This window comes from Microcaecilia unicolor, chromosome 9 (assembly GCF_901765095.1).
Source record: "Microcaecilia unicolor chromosome 9, aMicUni1.1, whole genome shotgun sequence".
NCBI classification, from domain to species: domain Eukaryota; kingdom Metazoa; phylum Chordata; class Amphibia; order Gymnophiona; family Siphonopidae; genus Microcaecilia; species Microcaecilia unicolor.
In genome coordinates, this window is record NC_044039.1 from 21,834,050 (window position 1) to 21,850,859 (window position 16,810).

A 16,810-nucleotide genomic window follows, 5' to 3' on the forward strand; every position below is an offset into this window, starting at 1 on the left:
GTAGGAGTAAGTTTTGCCTTCCTTGTCAACTTTGCCAGACCAGTCCAAATCAACAGAATACACAAAACGCAATCTCTCAACAGATTCAGAAGGCAAGGCTTATTGAATCGCTGCCCTGTTAAAGGCTTCATTGCCTTAGACTTGGGCATCTATCTTGTAATGTCTCACAAAGGAGCAAAGACAACCACGTTGCCACACTACAGATATCTTCAGGTGCCGCTGCATGCGCTTCTGCCCAGGAAGTAGCCTTAGCTTGAGTAGAATGAGCCTCCCCTCCCCCAAGGTCCGCTAACACCCCTTCCCCCAAACAATGTAAGCCACTTCAAAAGCAGCTTGGCCTTTGACAGATCATGAAACAAAACAAAAAGTCTCAATTACAAGGGATTTGAAACCTCCAAGTACTGCAGTAAGGTTCTACAACCAACCAATTTACATAACTTAGTAAGTGATGGTAGATAAAGCCCTGAATGGTCCAGTCCAGTCTGCCCAACAGTCACACTCATTATCAATTCATAATTAAATCATGAATGAATGTGATATTAAATACTTGATCATGGTGTTTCTGAGACATAGACCATAAAAGTCTGCCCGGCTCTGTCCTTATATTCTAACTACTAGAGTTACTGTCAAAGCCCACTCCAGCCTATCCGAATCCGTCTTGTCATTTGCTGGACCTAAACTGTAATAGTCTGTCCAGCACTGTCCTCCGTTCAGGCTACTGAAGTTGCCATCCCTTTTCAGCCCATCCTAAAATGGATTGCCATATACAGAACACAGACCTACAAAGTCTGCCCGGCACTGGCCTTAGTACTTCACAGCCGAGTCAACGTCCAAACATCAGTCACATATCCACAAAAACTGCAACCATTTAAGGGTTGTTTTTCTTTTAATCACAAACCATTTTCTAAATAGAGATCCTGTGTGCTCATTCCATGCTTTTTGAATTCTGTACCTGTTTTTGTCTCTACCACCTCCCTCAGGAGGACATCCACTACCCTCTCAATGAAGAATTTTCTGACATTATTCCGAAGTCTACCACCCCACAACCTCAGATCATGTCTTCTAGTTTTACCATTTCCCCTACTCTGGAAAAGATTTGTTTCTATATTAATACCTTTCGAGTATTTCTCCCGTCCCTTCTTTCCGCTAGGCTATACAAATACAGGTTTTCCAGTCTCCTCTCATATGTCTAATGGCGCAAGCCCCATAACATTTGTCGTTGCCTTCCTCTGGATCACTTCTAGGTATTTTTACATCCTTAGCAAGATATGTCCTCCAAAACTGAACACAATACTCCAGGTGGGGCCTCACCAGCGACTTATATAGGGGGCATCAACACCTTCCTTCTTCTGCTGGTTACTCCTCTCGATGCGGCCTAAGCCTTGTCATACTGTTTTGTTGCTTTAAGATCCTCAGACACCATCACTGGAAGGGTCATGGACTTGAAATACCACCTTCCTGTGGTACAATCAAATAAATGTCCCTAAATTACTTGCAGATACTTTCTCTGTCCTCAGTGGGCTCACAATCAAAGTTTTGCACCTGGAGCAATAGAGGGTGAAGTTACTTGCCCAGGGTCACAAGGAGCTGAAGTGGGTATCAAACCTGGTACCCCACTGCCTGGCTGACATGAAAAAAGAAGAAGCAACCTTTTGTAAAAAGGAAGAACTGTCTCAAGCGAAACCAAATTCCCTAAAAAGGTACACAACCCCATATGAAAGCGCTTGCAACTCGAAAGGCCCTTCTGGCAGAGGTAATAACCACCAAAAATACCATCCTAAGAGAGATCTCTTTCTGTGAGGTGCTTTTGGGCAGCTCAAATGGTGGGCCAGTGACGACATTTCGACACCAGATTAAAAGTCCCACTGTGGCAGCATTGGCCAAACCATGGGGGGGGGGGGGGGGGGCACACACACAACTAGCTATTGACTCCTTTCAAAACAGACACATCCACTTGTGCAGCTAATGAGACTTCCAGAACTTTACCCCTGAAGCACGCAAGAGCTGCCATTTGGACTTTAAAGAGCTGAGGGCCAAGCCCTGCTCCAGACCATGCTGCAAAACCTCCAGGACTTCTGGAATCTGAATACACCAGGGTGAGAGTTGCCATTCTGTGCACCAGCTCTTAAGGACACACCAAACAAACAAATGCCAGAGAGGTCACTGCCTTTCAAGAACCAGGCTGTACGCCAAAAAAAAGTGTCCTCCATGACCACTGGGCTCTGAAGGAGACCCTGACCCCGTGGCAAAGGCAGGTGATGAGACTAAGCCGGGTCGACTAGAATCAAGAAATGGGTGGGTGGGAGGTAATCCCGCAAAGAATTCTGCTGACCAGGAACCATGGAGGACTCCATCCTGTTTATATCTTTTTGAAGGTGTGGTCTCTAGAATTATACACAATGTTCTAAATGAGGTCTAACCAGAGTCTTATACAGGGGTACATCACCAACTTTTTCCTACTGACCATTCCTCTCCCTATGACCCAAGAATGCTTCTAGTTTTCGCCATTGTCTTTTCTACCTGTTTGGCCTAGTGATTTTAAGATCATCACGTATGATCACACCTATGTCCTATTCCTCTTTCATACACAAAGTTCTTCACCCCCTAAACTGTACTGTTCCCTTGTGTTTTTGCAGCCCAAAAGCATGACCCTGAATATTTTAAGCATTAAATCTAAGTTGCCAAATGCCAGACCATTCCTCTAGTTTTGCCAAGTTCTTCCTCACGTTATGCACACCATCTGCCCTATTGCAGATTTTTCTGTAAAGAGGTAAACCTTACCAGACAGCCCTTCAACAATATCGCTTACAGAAATGTTAAAAAGAAATGGCCCAAGAACTGAACCAAACCTTGCGGCACACCACTGGTAATATCCTTTTCCTCAGAATGAGCTCCATTTACAACTACCCTCTGTTGCCTTCCACTCAACCAGTTCCTAACCCAGTCACTTACGTTAGGGCCCACACCAAGAGCATCCAGTTTACTTATTAGTCATCTATGCGAAACCCTGTCAAAGGATTTGCTAAAATCTAAATATACCTCCCATCTAGTGCTCTCCGTCGATCCAACTCTCTGGTCATCCAGTCAAAGAAATCAATCAGATTTTCTGACCAGACCTACCTCTAATGAAAGCATGTCGCCACGGGTCCTGTATCTGCTGGATTCCAAAAACTTTACTATTCTGTTTTAAAATGTTCCCATTAATTTACTTACCACAGAAGTCAGACTTACTAGCCTGTAGTTTCCCAACTTCTTCCTTACTTACCGCTTTTGTGAAGAGGGACCACATCTGCTCTACTCCAGTCCTTTTGGACTGCTGATTTTAGAGAAGCATTGAAAATGTCAGCCAGTGCAGCCACTAGAAATTTTCCTAAGTTCCTTCAGTACCCTCGGATGTATGCCATCTGGCCCCATTGCTTTATCTAACCTTTAGTTTAGCCAGCTCCTCATGAATGCAGTCCCCTGAAAATCGTTCAGGGACTACCACTCCTCCATTCCTATTGTGTTTATTTCTGCAGTCCTGCTCCCGGCTGTTCAGCTGTGAACACAGAACAGAAATTTGTTAAGCAATTCTGCCTTATCTTTATAAGTTTTCTACACATTCCCTCTCCTTCACCACTGAGTTTCACAATGCCACTTTTGCACTAGATGCAAAGAGCTCCTAGCTCTCAGAAAGTGAGTCCATTCTCGAGGCTAGAGTAGCGGAGGAGCTGAGTTAGACGACAGGTACATAGAGGAGACCTACAGGGACTTCTAGAGAAGTCTCACCTCCAGTCTGGCAGCCCTTGTGCTGTCTTGGAGGGAGGTAGCCTAAAAGGAGAGCATCACCTGGAGAAGTGGAAGTAATCTTGTAGATGGGGCCTGTCCCACCAGGGGTTTGCACAGAGGATGTCTTTCCAGGGGTCTCTGGCCCCATGACAGCTGTTGTAGGAACTAGGTCAAATACTCTGGGAAAGGGGAAGCCTATCCCGAAAGAATGGACTCCACCTTAACAGAGATGGGCCAGACTGCTGGCACTAACATTTAAGAAGGACAGCAGCTTTTAAACTAAAATGAAGGGGCAAGGAGGAAGCCGACAGATGCCCAGGAGGGCACTGTACTACTAGAGCACAGTAAAGGATGAAAATTATCCCATCAACTTCTAAGCAGCTTGCAGATGCAAGAAAGAAACACAATTTGAAGTATTACTATACAAATGCTAGAAGCCTAAAAAATAAGATGCGATAGTTAGAGTATATAGCACTAATTGAAGAGGTAGATATAATAGGCATTTTTGAGACCTGGAGGAGGGAGGACAATCAATGGAACACTTAAGGGTACAACTTATTTGAAAATTGGAGGCGGAAAGAGTTGCGCTATAAAAGAGGGAATTGAGTCAACAAAATTAAAACAGATATTTATTTATTACATTTGTACCCCGCGCTTTCCCACATATAGCAGGCTCAATGCGGCGTGAAAGCCTTAAGGATAAAAATTCCATGTGCGAAGGGAAGGAGTATATTGGTAGAGGTGTACTATTGTCTACCAGGACTGTTCAGACAAATGAAGAAATGTTTACAGAAATTAGGAAAGCTGTCAAATTAGGCAACAGTATAATAATGGAGTGGCCTAGTGGTTAGAGCACCAGCCTTGAATCCAGAGGTGGCCAGTTCAAATCCCACTGCTGCTCCTTGTGATCTTGGGAAAGTCACTTAACCCTCCATTGCCTCAGGTACAAACAGATTGTGAGCCTTCCTGGAACATAGAAATATCCAGAGTACCTGAATGTAACTCACCTTGAGCTACTACTGAAAAAGGTGTGAGCAAAATCTAAATAAATAAGATTCTGGAATCTTAAAGAGTGACAAGATTCCATGCAGAGTCTCAAAGAGTAGCGACATTCCATGTAGAACCCCAAAGAATAGCAAGATTCTGAGTAGAGGAGTGGCCCAGTGGTTATAGCCCTCCTGAGACAGAGAAATATCCAGTGTACCTGAATGTAACTCACCTTGAGCTACTACTGAAAAAAGGTGTGACCCAAAATCTAATTATAAATAAATAATGGGTGATTTCAATTACCCCAATATTGACTGGATAAATGTACATTAGGGAGCGCTAAGGAGGTAAAATTCCTAGATGTAATAAATACTGCTTCTTGGAGCAACTGGTCATGGAATGCAGGGAACAGTATGAGAGGGCAAATGGTGTTGGGTCCTGCTGGGAAACAGTGATTGTACATGATCAAATCTGAGCTAATACCTGGAGTGAACTCACAAAGGAAATCTATTGTAGCAGCATTTAATTTCAAAATGAGGAAAATGGTAAAAAGAAAGCTAAAAGGATCGGCTGCTAAGGTTAGGACTTTAAATCAGGCATGGATGTCGTTTAACAATGCCATCTTGGAAGCCCAAACCAGATGTATTCCAAATATTTACAAAGGTGGAAAGCAGAGCAAATGACGACTTGACAACCTTCCGAAATTACTGAAGACTTACTTGTTCAAAAAGACGTACAAAAAGGATCCCCCATAACAAACTGATACCTAAACTACACCAGATACAATTATTATGGAACTCTTCCAATTGTTTATTAATTTACACCCAAACTACTGAATATTATATCTTGTCCCGATATCATTATGTTATGTTTTATCTATTTAAACCACTTCTTATTCTACAGGATTTTCTTATGCACCTTAATTGCAACAATTCTGAAGATCCTTACTCCGTTAATATGATTGCCATGATTTCTTATGCACCTTATCTGTTATCTATATTCTGATTTTCTTATTCCATCAATGTGATTGTCGTTGTATTATATTGTAAGCCACATTGAGCCTGCAAATAGGTGGGAAAATGTGGGATATAAATGCAGAAAATAATAATAATAATGATAGCCAGCATGTTTGAACAATTCCCTAAAAGAAAAGTCGATAAGCCAATATTAAGATGGCCTTGGAAAAATCCACTGTTTATTCCTGGGATAACAGAATAAGATCTTTTATCTTTTGGGATCATCAGGTACTTGGATCTGGACTGTCCTCTTTTGGGAAACAGCATATTGGGTTTGATGGACCTTCTGACTGTCAGTGCTTATTTCTTATACTCACTGGAGATCTCCTAGCTTTCAGCAGAGGGCTCACAAGAATGTGCTGGGAAAGACCCCCAACGGAGAGATTGTGCAGATATTTGTCCATGATAGAAGCTGCTTCTCCCCCCCCCCCCCCCCCCCCCCAGTGAGGAGAGAATGATCCTTTTCATTGTAAACAGAAAGGATGTGGGAAACTAAATAACCTGAATCCTTCATTTTTTTGGTATTTTACAGACCGCCATTCACAGTACATTTCATGTTGGTTTACATACGAATATAAAAAACAAACTATAGCAACCACTGTGTGAAGTAATATAACTAGGGAATAGTGTATCATTGAATGACAAGAAATGTAGTTATACCATATCTAAATAGTCTATGGTACTTTATTCCGGGACCACTTGAAGAATTCAAACTTACATACTAAGGAGTATTGAAGTGTCAATTTTCCATAACATCTGGATGGTCAATAAAATCCTAATTGAGCAACAGAGTCAAATCATGATTTGGGAGTCAAAAAGAATTGTTTTATTCCATGAATCTTTGGCTCCTTTAAACCTACCCAAAATCCACATAATCTGAGATGATGAAAATACAGAAGATGGTTCACTCCAGACCTCCTGAAACTGAAAATGTGAATGTAGAAAGCAAATCGATTAAAGAGAAATCCAACCTATCTGGGGCAGTCCTGACCTACAAAAAAGCCACAACTTTAGCCAGAAAAAAAAAAAATATTACTCTGAGCTGATCTAAAAAGGGGGATGCAATATGAAACAAGTATTCTCAATTGTCAACTCACTTAATACACCTCCCATACCTGACGAGCATGTGAAAAAGATTTTAAATCACTAGAACCCCTGTCTCCCAAAGAAGGCACCCCACAAACAGAACCTGGAAGGAATTCGACAAACACACAATGGACTGCCTTTTCCAAACTATTTTCAAGTACGCTCCTTCCTACTGCATACTGGACATCTGCCCTCCCTACTTAATTACCACTGCCCCATCAACATTCCACGCTGACGTCCTCTCACAGATCGATCAGCGTCTGCCACTAGGAATATTTCCCCAAAGCTTGGTTGAAATAGTCATCAACATTACCAAAAGACCCCAACCTACCTAGACAACTGGTACTAACTACAGACTGGTAGCCTCCATTCCATCTTACTAAACTAATGGAGGGAATGGTACCCTTACAGTTCACTCACTTCTTGGACTTGCGTGATGTTCTTCCACCATCTCAATCAGGATTCCAGCACTGTTAGCACAGAAAAAGTTCTGAGCTCCGGTTTAGATCACGTTTGACTACTGTTAAGTGAAGGAAAAAAGCACACTGCTACTTTAATTTGACCTGTTCTCAGCATTCAACCTAGTAGAACCATATTCTCTTATTATGGAACCTTGAGAAATGGAATCACTGGGAATGTTTTAAATGGTTCAGAGGCTTCTTGGCAAGTAGATCATACAGGGTCAAAATAAATGTGACTTATAAACTGGAGCAACAGATGCAGGGACCCCAAGTTCCCTCCTATCCCCAATACTGTTTCAATGATTTCCTTCGATCCTTAGCTCACTACTAGATAAAATAGTTTTCTCCACTACATCTACGCTGATGATATCTCAGTATTAATCACCAATCAATTCTCAAATAGACGCATCTAGGGTCCAACAATGCAGCGACCTACTAGAAAATTGATGCATGTTCACAGGCTAAAACTTGATACCGAACCCCCCCCCCCAAAAATTTCTATGCTTCAATACAAAACCAGACTAAATCCCTAAGTCAATTACTGTCAATCAAATGTACATCAAACTCCTAGGAATTCAAATCGATTGCGTTCTTTCCATGGAAGCGTAAGCTAACACCCTGGCCAAAATATGTTTCTACTAATGGGAAGCTCCATACCATCTGGGAAGTACTTTGAAACTAACCAGTATGAACTGGTACATGTGCTGGTACTATCGTCTCTTGACTACTGCAATCTAATATACCTAGGATGCACGAAAACCTTACTCAAGAGACTTCAAACCATTCAAAATACAGCAATCAGACTAATCTTCAGGCTATCAAAATTCGACAGCATCTCCCATTCCTACATCAAACTACACTGGCTCCCTATTGAGGCAAGAGTATTTTTCAAACTGCCCTGCTTCCTCTTGAAAACACTGGGAAGGACTGATCTCCAGCTACCCTACTAGCACATTCCATGATGCAACCACAACCAGATCAAGGAGACAAGAAGCCGCCAAATTCTGCACTTTCCCCTCATCCAAGGGCAAGAAAAGACTAGAGTTCATCGACAAATCTCTTGCCATTCAAGCTTACAGACTTTGGAAAGACGTTGCTGGAATGTATTCCCCCACACAATCCTATCTCATGTTCCGAAAAAAAAGTTTAAAACTTTCTATTTAAGAAATATGTATTGTAGTTAGATTTCTGCTTATCTCCAAAGCAACCACTATAATTCTCAGAGGAATGTTCTGATCTCTTTACTCCTACAAAAAGTTTGTAAACCACTTAGAACTGTAAAGGTATTAGCAGGATATAAGCCCAAATGTAATGTAACAAAATAAGTCAAAATACACGAAATAAATATGAAAATCATGTGGTCATCCTGTCAAAATTGTGTCCGTTTTGGTGATTACAAAAATATCAGACTCCTGATTTAAACCATTAGTAGGCATATTTTCAAAGCACTTAGCCTTCCAGAGTTCCATAGGTTTCTATGGAACTCTGGAAGGCTAAGTGCTTTGAAAAATATGCCTCTAGGTGTCATTGTCATATCTGAAAATATGTTCTTCTTGCAACAGAATTCTTTCTATATCCCCACCTCTCCAGCGAGGAGTCATCGTGCTTAAAACTGTGAATCTCAAGTCATCAATCTATGTACTTTTTCATGCATGCGCTCAACTAATGGTTTCTCTAACACATTTCCTTTTATGGCACTACGATGTTCAATAATACATTTATTCAGCACACGATTGATCTTCCCAATAATAGCAATTTGCCATGGGCAGACACTACGTAAACAACACGTTTGTTCTGCAACTTGAATTCTGGCATAGCTCAAAAGTAGTCACCATTACTGCATATTCAAAAATGTTAGATTTAGAACCGAAATGACAGACCCTCAGATATGAATATGGACACCACACTGTGTCTATTTTCCATTGGACCCGAAGGGCAGAAGGTGCCAATGTCTTTCAATTTTTATTCCATTTGAATGCTGCTCTATTATATCCTTCTCTGACATATTTGCTAAGATAACTCTTATCACAGAACCACCTAAGACCGCACACTTCGTTGCTTCAATCATGTCCTGCTGTTCAGAACAAATTCTTTTAATCCTCAGGAACTAATGGGAGATTCGTTTTTTTTAAAGATCTGTTATGACAACTCTTATAGTGAAGCAATTAGAATCTGTTGGCTTACAATAAATAGGTAGTGGCAAGCTTCCATTTTGAAACAAAATCCTAATGTCTAAAAATGAAATCTCTATCATAGTGTAACAAACTTTAATTCTTGTCCCATGGAGTTTAACCAAGCATAAAATTCTAACAGGTCATCCTCATTTGCTGTCCAAATCATTACTACATCATCTATGTATGTACACAGTAGAATTTATCTTTAAAAAATACAAACATATGTCCTCAAAATTTGCTAGGTAGGTAGGTTGGGGCCATCGTGGGCCCACAGTAGTACATTTTGTTATAAAAATGTTTTTCTTTGAGAGCTAGAGTTGCCAATTCCACTAAAAAACCGAGGTTTTTAAGACTAATGAGGAAGCCCGCGCGGCTTCTACAGTTGAAAATATACAATTGACAGCTGAGCATCTGAAGTATTTTCCTCCATTAAATACACATGGCAGCTAGACATCTTTGGAAAAACGCGATTTGAAAAGCGTAAAACCCCCTCCGCAAAAAAACTCTACACTGGCTCCGAATCAAAGAATGCATTGCTTTCAAATCTGCACTCTGGTTCACAAAATTATCTACGGTGAAGCTCCGAGTACATGACAGGCCTGATCGACCCACCACACCAGAAACACATCCGAATCAACACGAACATACCTAAACCTGCAATACCCAAGCTGCAAAGGACTCAAAAACAATCAACGTACGCATCCAGTTTTCTCCTACATAAGCACACAACTGTGTGAACGCATTACCAAAAGCCTTGAAAACTACGTACAATCACCTAAACTTACGGAAAAAACTAAAAAACTAACCTGTTTAAAAAGGTACTACCCTACCAATCCAACATAAATGCCTGATCTCTGCAACACAACAAACTAAAGTACGTAATGGCCATAACACACCTCTTCTGTTGTACGATTCCCCAATGTGGGCTGTGCACATGAACTTTATCTTACCACAATATCACTTTGTATTGTTTACACCGGAGTCTGCAAACACCTCTCCGGTACTATGTAAGCCACACTGAGCCTACAAATAGGTGGGAAAATGTGGGTGTACAACAAATACATAAATGACATTTAGGGAAATCATACTTGCTAAATTTAAAACAACCTAATGTCCCTATTCAGTTCTGAAGTGAACAATTTTTCTCTCCTGCTCCTTTGTACGTTCAGCTCAGTTAGAAACCAGGATTGGAATCTGGTGCCAGAAGCCTTCAGTAAGAACTACCTAGGAATTATTTTCCTCCCTTACTAATATCAGCATGTCCCAAACTGTGGGCCAATACACCTGAACAGCAATGGGTCATGGAGCTGGGCATTTCCCCTCTCCTCTTCATTGGGGCTGTAACACAGTATACCCAGCTAACCCGGGTAGCAGATGACCTGACTCACGGGCTGATTTTCAGAATGCCAGTGTTGTATGGAACAGCATCTGAAATACTCATGGGAACAGTGCAGAGGAAAAAAAAAAAAAAAAAAAAAGATTCCCGTGGCCAACATTAATAGCATGCAAATAGAATTGGAAAGTTATTTTTCTGACCCCCTCCTCCCTCTATGGCTCCCTGGTTGGCTTCTTTTTGCACCTGTGAGCCAGCTTGCGGGCTGCCAGCTATGGCTGGATCTTGCTGTCCCTCTGCACCTCAAGATAAGGTAGAGACACTACCCTCCAGAGCCAGTGGCCAAGGTCCCTCATATGTGATGAATCTGTTTAAAAAAACACAATTTTGAATCTGCCCCAGCACCGCCACATCAGGATCTGCGGGATATTGAACGTAGTACCTTCGAAACAGCTGAAAAATTTCTCTTCAGACACCCTAATTCCGGCTCTGAGCTAGCGTTAGGTTTTGGGCGGTAAGGGTGGCTTTGTTTTGTGTATATTCTCTCAGCACTAGAATGGATCAGTGAATTAATTACCATTGGTTGACTACATATGCATGCCAACCCATTGTCCCTCTTGTGCTAGACCCCTCTGAACATTCTGTGCACCCTAATCCTGGAGCTAGTCTGGCACTAATCGGCTCTAGTGACTGCATTAGGTTCTAAGAATCGTCCCCTCAGTGATCAAGCGGGGACCTTTTGAATGGCAAGTTCATAGAATTACTACAGAGCTTTTCAGGGAATCTCATCTCTAGCACCTCATAAACAATCATACTCCTTGAAATGGAAGTTCACCTCCTGGTGCACACCTCCAAGGCCTTGACTCCTTTCTTTGTTCACTGCAGACTCTACCTCAGTATCTGTTGTACCTATCTCAAGTACGTCTCAAAACTTCCTCCATTCGGATGCATCTGGCTGCTATTTCTTCATATCATATGGCGTCCTCATCATCCTTCGTATCATCACATCCCCTAATTAAGCAAATTTTTTTAAAGAATTGCTTCACTTACATCCTCCTAGTCCTACTATTCCTGGAAGTTGAGTAGTACAAGACACTTGTACTGTGATAGAAGGTGTTGAGTCTCTCACACAGTGACTTCTAAACCTGAGTGCAACATATCAAGCTTCCATTACCATTCATGATTATCCAATTACGCCAAAGAAAAACAGTAAAACCAAAGTAAATTCACTTATGCATTTCAATGCATACCTTCTCTTCTCTCTGGAGAATTCGGTTAAGGATACCTTTTATTGGGTTAATTCTAAAGATAGATCACACCAGCACTAATAATAAAAAAAACAAACAACAACACCTGCACACTTTTAACTATTTAAGAGTTAATATCATTATAACAGGTACTGGTAAACATTCTCAAAAATAAAATAAAGTTTATGCCACCTCCAACAAATATGCTCCAAAAACACATCACTGTGCAGCTGATATCAAGGGACAGCAATAAGGGGAGTCTTTTGTGCCCTCAAGGAAGCAAAAGACCAGACTTATAGCGCACTTTAACAAAGGATTCTTATTTTGCTCCCATAGAACCGGCTCCCCAGGTCCAGTCAGCAATGGAGATCTAGGGAAAACTCCTAACGCATACTAATGTTTGATATCACCTACACAGAGAAGAAAATATCGAATAGAAATCTTTGCACTGTTCTTTGTTTCCCTGAAGTAGGCATCACTGAAATACGGATATATTGTGAATATTGGCTGGATTCAGGCTTGTGCAAGTCCTGAATGTTAACTCATCTTGATCTACCACAAGTGGCCACTTCCTACTCGCCTGTGGTAAGCTTTAAGGTCCCATCATAAAAGCGATGCCAGTCTTTAATCAAAGGCTATGAAGTTAAACTCAACATTATTAATTTCATTACTGAAAAACTAGCATGCAATACTACACATTATAGCAGTGATTCCCTAATTGAATCCTAGGGTTCCTTGAACTCTCTTCAGGGGTTCTTCAAGAAATTAGATTAAGGAATGTTTGAATGAACATGTTTATATCAATTGGGGGCTCCTCAGTGTATGAAAAACTATTTTGGGGATTGCACCATAATAAAAAGTTTGAGAATCTCTTAGGGCTGTATATTTAACGTATTACATGTTTAACTCATGTTAAAATTTTTAACACGAGTTAACACCTCTCTCCCCGCCTGTAACATCCAGCATTGCTCTGCCTGCACTTTTCTTCTCCGGCACACTCCTCTCCAGCTCCTTCCCACGGCCACTGCACGCAAAGCAAGCTGTGTGTCACCTGGCTCCAAGCCTCTCTCTGAAACAGGAAGTTCCGTCAGAGGAGGTGGAACTTCCTGTTACAGAGAGGCTTCAGCACTGGTGATACAGAGGTACACTTTCACTGCAGCAGAAGTGAGAAGCAGGGAGAATTGCAGAGGAGTGGGGGCTGCTGGAGAGGTAAGGAGAGTTTGCACTACCAGCAGAAAAAAGGTAGAAAGATACGGACTGCACGGGGGGGAGATAGCAGAAAGAGAAAGCCAGTGATGCGGGGGAGGGGACAATGCAGGAGAGAAGGTGAAGAGTGAGGGGTTGGCAAGCGGCAGCAGAAAAAGAAGAGTGAGAAATTCGGGGGAAGGAGGGGGCGACAGCGGGAGGAAAAGAAAAAGAGCCAGATATGCAAAGCAGAGGGACAGCTGCAGCAGGAGAAACAGGAATAGAGCCAGAGATGCAGGGGAGGAGGGGACCACAGAAGAGCAAGAGAAGAGCGAGAGATGCAGGGTAATGGGGGTGGCAAAGAGAGAGATGTACCACAGAAGAGAGGTGCCAGGGGGAAAAAACAGGGAGAGAAAGAAGGGGGGGGGGGGATATGCTAGAAATAGGGGATGGAAGAATCAAAGACGGAAGATGGTGCCCATTGAAGAGAAGGGAGAAAAACAAAAAAGAGAAGGAAAAAAATGGTAATCATGGTTGGAGGGATGGGAGGAGATGGAATCAAAGTTATTGGTTGAATGTTTAGGATCAATTAAAAAAAAAAAAAAAAGTAACTATGTAAGTCTAAGTGCTTTGAAAATGAGCCCCAAAGTTCCATAGGGAACTTTGCAAGTCTAAGTGCTTTGAAAATACATCTCCATGTGTACATGCTAAATTTATTTCAACTGTTTTACATTTGGATCATGTGATTAATCTCAAGATTAAAATTTGCAATTGTGATTAATCGTGTGATTAAAAGTTTTAATCAATGGACAGCCCTAGAATATCTGCATTATAGCATCTAAAGCCCAGTAGCTCTGTAATTTAAAAGAACATCAGCAAAATAAAATCTACAAAGGTAACATTTGAGAAGTTGATAAATATCTGGGTACGATATTGCCACGGTACTGCACACACCCAGTAGTGTTATAAAAATAAGCATTACTGATAATTTCAGGAAACGCACATTTTACGGTAGGTAGGCCTTGGAACTGCATAAGACATATCCAGAAAAGGTGTGTGTGGATTTTTTTTTGGTTTGTTTTGATCTTCGCAACTCACACCAATGATCCCAAGTCAAGTGCCGCTAGTGTACGTGGCGCTGCACTACAAATAAACAGCACCGTGCAGAGCTTGGTGCACGCCTACTTCTCGGGGAATAATGCACCAACAAGCAACGGAGACTAGCTACACACACCGGATGCAGAGAAAGAGGCAAAGGAGGGGGCGGATGGGCCACATTCTCTGACCCCCGCCTCACCTCTCATTTCATTCATTCGGAGCACCAAAGGAGCGGCAAATCCCTCTACGCTCCTTCAAGGCCTACTGTACTCGCTCGGCTGGTCACCAGCTCACAAACAAACTGGGAATCTTCTGTCGTTGCTGCGCCCTATGCTGGAATAGACTTCCTGCGCCCCTACGTCTTGCCCCATCCTTGACCACCTTTAAATCTAGATTGAAAGCCCACCTCTTTAACATTGCTTTTGACTCGTAACCACTCGCCTCCACCTACCCTCCTTCCTGTACACATTAATTCATTTGACACATTGATTTGCTTACTTTATTTTTTGTCTATTAGATTGTAAGCTCTTGGAGCAGGGACTGTCTTTCTTCTATGTTTGTGCAGCGCTGCGTACGCTTTGTAGCGTTATAGAAATGCTAAATAGTAGTAGTAGTAGTAGTTATCTGTTCCCTTCTCCACTACCTGCCAACTCCAGACTTCGCTCCTTCTGTCTCGCTGCACCCTACGCCTGGAATAACTTCCTGAGCCCCTACGTCTTGCCCATCCTTGGCCACCTTTAAATCTAGACTGAAAGCCCACCTCTTTGACATTGCTTTGACTCGTAACCACTCGCCTCCACCTACCCTCCTCCTTCCTGTACACATTAATTCATTTGATTGACACATTGATTGATTTGATTACTTTATTTTTTTGTCTATTAGATTGTAAGCTCTTGGAGCAGGGACTGTCTTTCTTCTATGTTTGTGCAGCGCTGCGTGCGCCTTGTAGCGCTATAGAAATGCTAAATAGTAGTAGTAGTAGTAGTTATCTGTTCCCTCTCCACTACTGCCAACTCCAGACTTCGCTCCTTCTGTCTCGCTGCACCCTACGCCTGGAATAAACTTCCTGAGGCCCTACGTCTTGCCCCATCCTTGGCCACCTTTAAATCTAGACTGAAAGCCCACCTCTTTAACATTGCTTTTGTCTCGTAACCACTTGTAACCACTCGCCTCCACCTACCCTCCTCTTCCCTCCCGTTCACATTAATTGATTTGATTTGCTTACTTTATTTTTTGTCTATTAGATTGTAAGCTCTTGGAGCAGGGACTGTCTTTCTTCTATGTTTGTGCAGCGCTGCGTACGCCTTGTAGCGCTATAGAAATGCTAAATAGTAGTAGTAATCTGGGAAGAGGGACAGAGAAAAAGAGGGGCGCTTCTCCTACCACCACCCAACATAGAAAACCGCAGGCCTCGGCCAGGCCTCCCCCCATCCGTCGCATACCACCGGCTCCCACTCAAGTTCCCACGCCACTCCCCAACCCCGCAGCTGCAGGGGAAACGCAGCGGCGCCGCTGCCATGTTGTTGCAGCGGGAAGGAGGAGGCTAGAGCCCAACCTTTCCGCCGCCGCAAACGGAAGTCACGCGGCACAGCAGCGACTCTTCCACCGCAAAGAGCGTTTTCTAGCCCTCTGAGGGGAGTTTCCCTCGTATCGCGAAGCTGCAGCCGTCCGCCGCTGGAAAGCGTGCCGGAATTTACCTTGATAATCCTACGGGGCAGCCCGGCCATCTTGTCTTATACAGAATTCAACCTCTGCCTCTCACTCGGCGGCTCCCTCGCACGCAGAAGTGGAAACCCGGATGCTTCTCTTCCGGCTGACGTCACCCGCAGGCGCCCGGGGCACGCCGGAAATGGAGTCGAACGGGGGCGCCTGGGAGACGACGGGCCGCGGCCTACGCACTACAAGGCCCAGGCGGCCTGAGCGAAGAGGTCAATGGGCTACGTGACTGACGGCTGCGCTTGGTTCCCGCGCACGAACATGGCTGGGGGGGAGGGGTCATCAAAATAAGAAGTTTTGTAGCTTTTGCTAATAAAATTGTCCAAAGACAGCGAGGGGAATTTGCAGCATTCACCGGTAGCTTTGTAGGGTGCGTCTGGAGCTGCAAAATATTTGTACACATTTGATGTCCAGGTCGGATCAAGTGTAAACAGTGGCCTTTTTGTCAGACCGATACCGGATTTAGTCCTGTGACAGCTGCACAACATGCATTTTAATTATGTTGCGGTATTAAAACTGCCTTATTCTTACAACCCACGTAGTTTCTACTGAAGGTCGACGGTAGTAAGTGGCCTGCTTGCATCTTGATTTGAAATGGTTCTGATCTATGGAGGTGGTTTTCTTTTCTGTACTATTATTTATTTGTTACATTTGTAACCCCGTACTTTCCCACTCATGCAGGCTCAATGCGGCTTCCATGGGGCAATGGAGGGTTAAGTGACTTGCCCAAGTCACAAGG

At 42.8% G+C, this 16,810-nt stretch overlaps 1 protein-coding gene across 1 annotated transcript in view; it reads right to left on the reverse strand.

The window, feature by feature from the left end:
* Nucleotides 1–16,158, reverse strand: part of UBE2N (ubiquitin conjugating enzyme E2 N) — a 34,765-nt gene extending 18,607 nt beyond the window's left edge. Inside the window, exon 1 of the mRNA XM_030214332.1 lies at nucleotides 16,053–16,158. Coding sequence (XP_030070192.1) covers nucleotides 16,053–16,082 — 30 coding nt within the window. The 5' untranslated portion in view covers nucleotides 16,083–16,158. The remainder of the gene's footprint in view (nucleotides 1–16,052) is intronic.
* Between the last annotated feature and the right edge of the window lie 652 nt (nucleotides 16,159–16,810).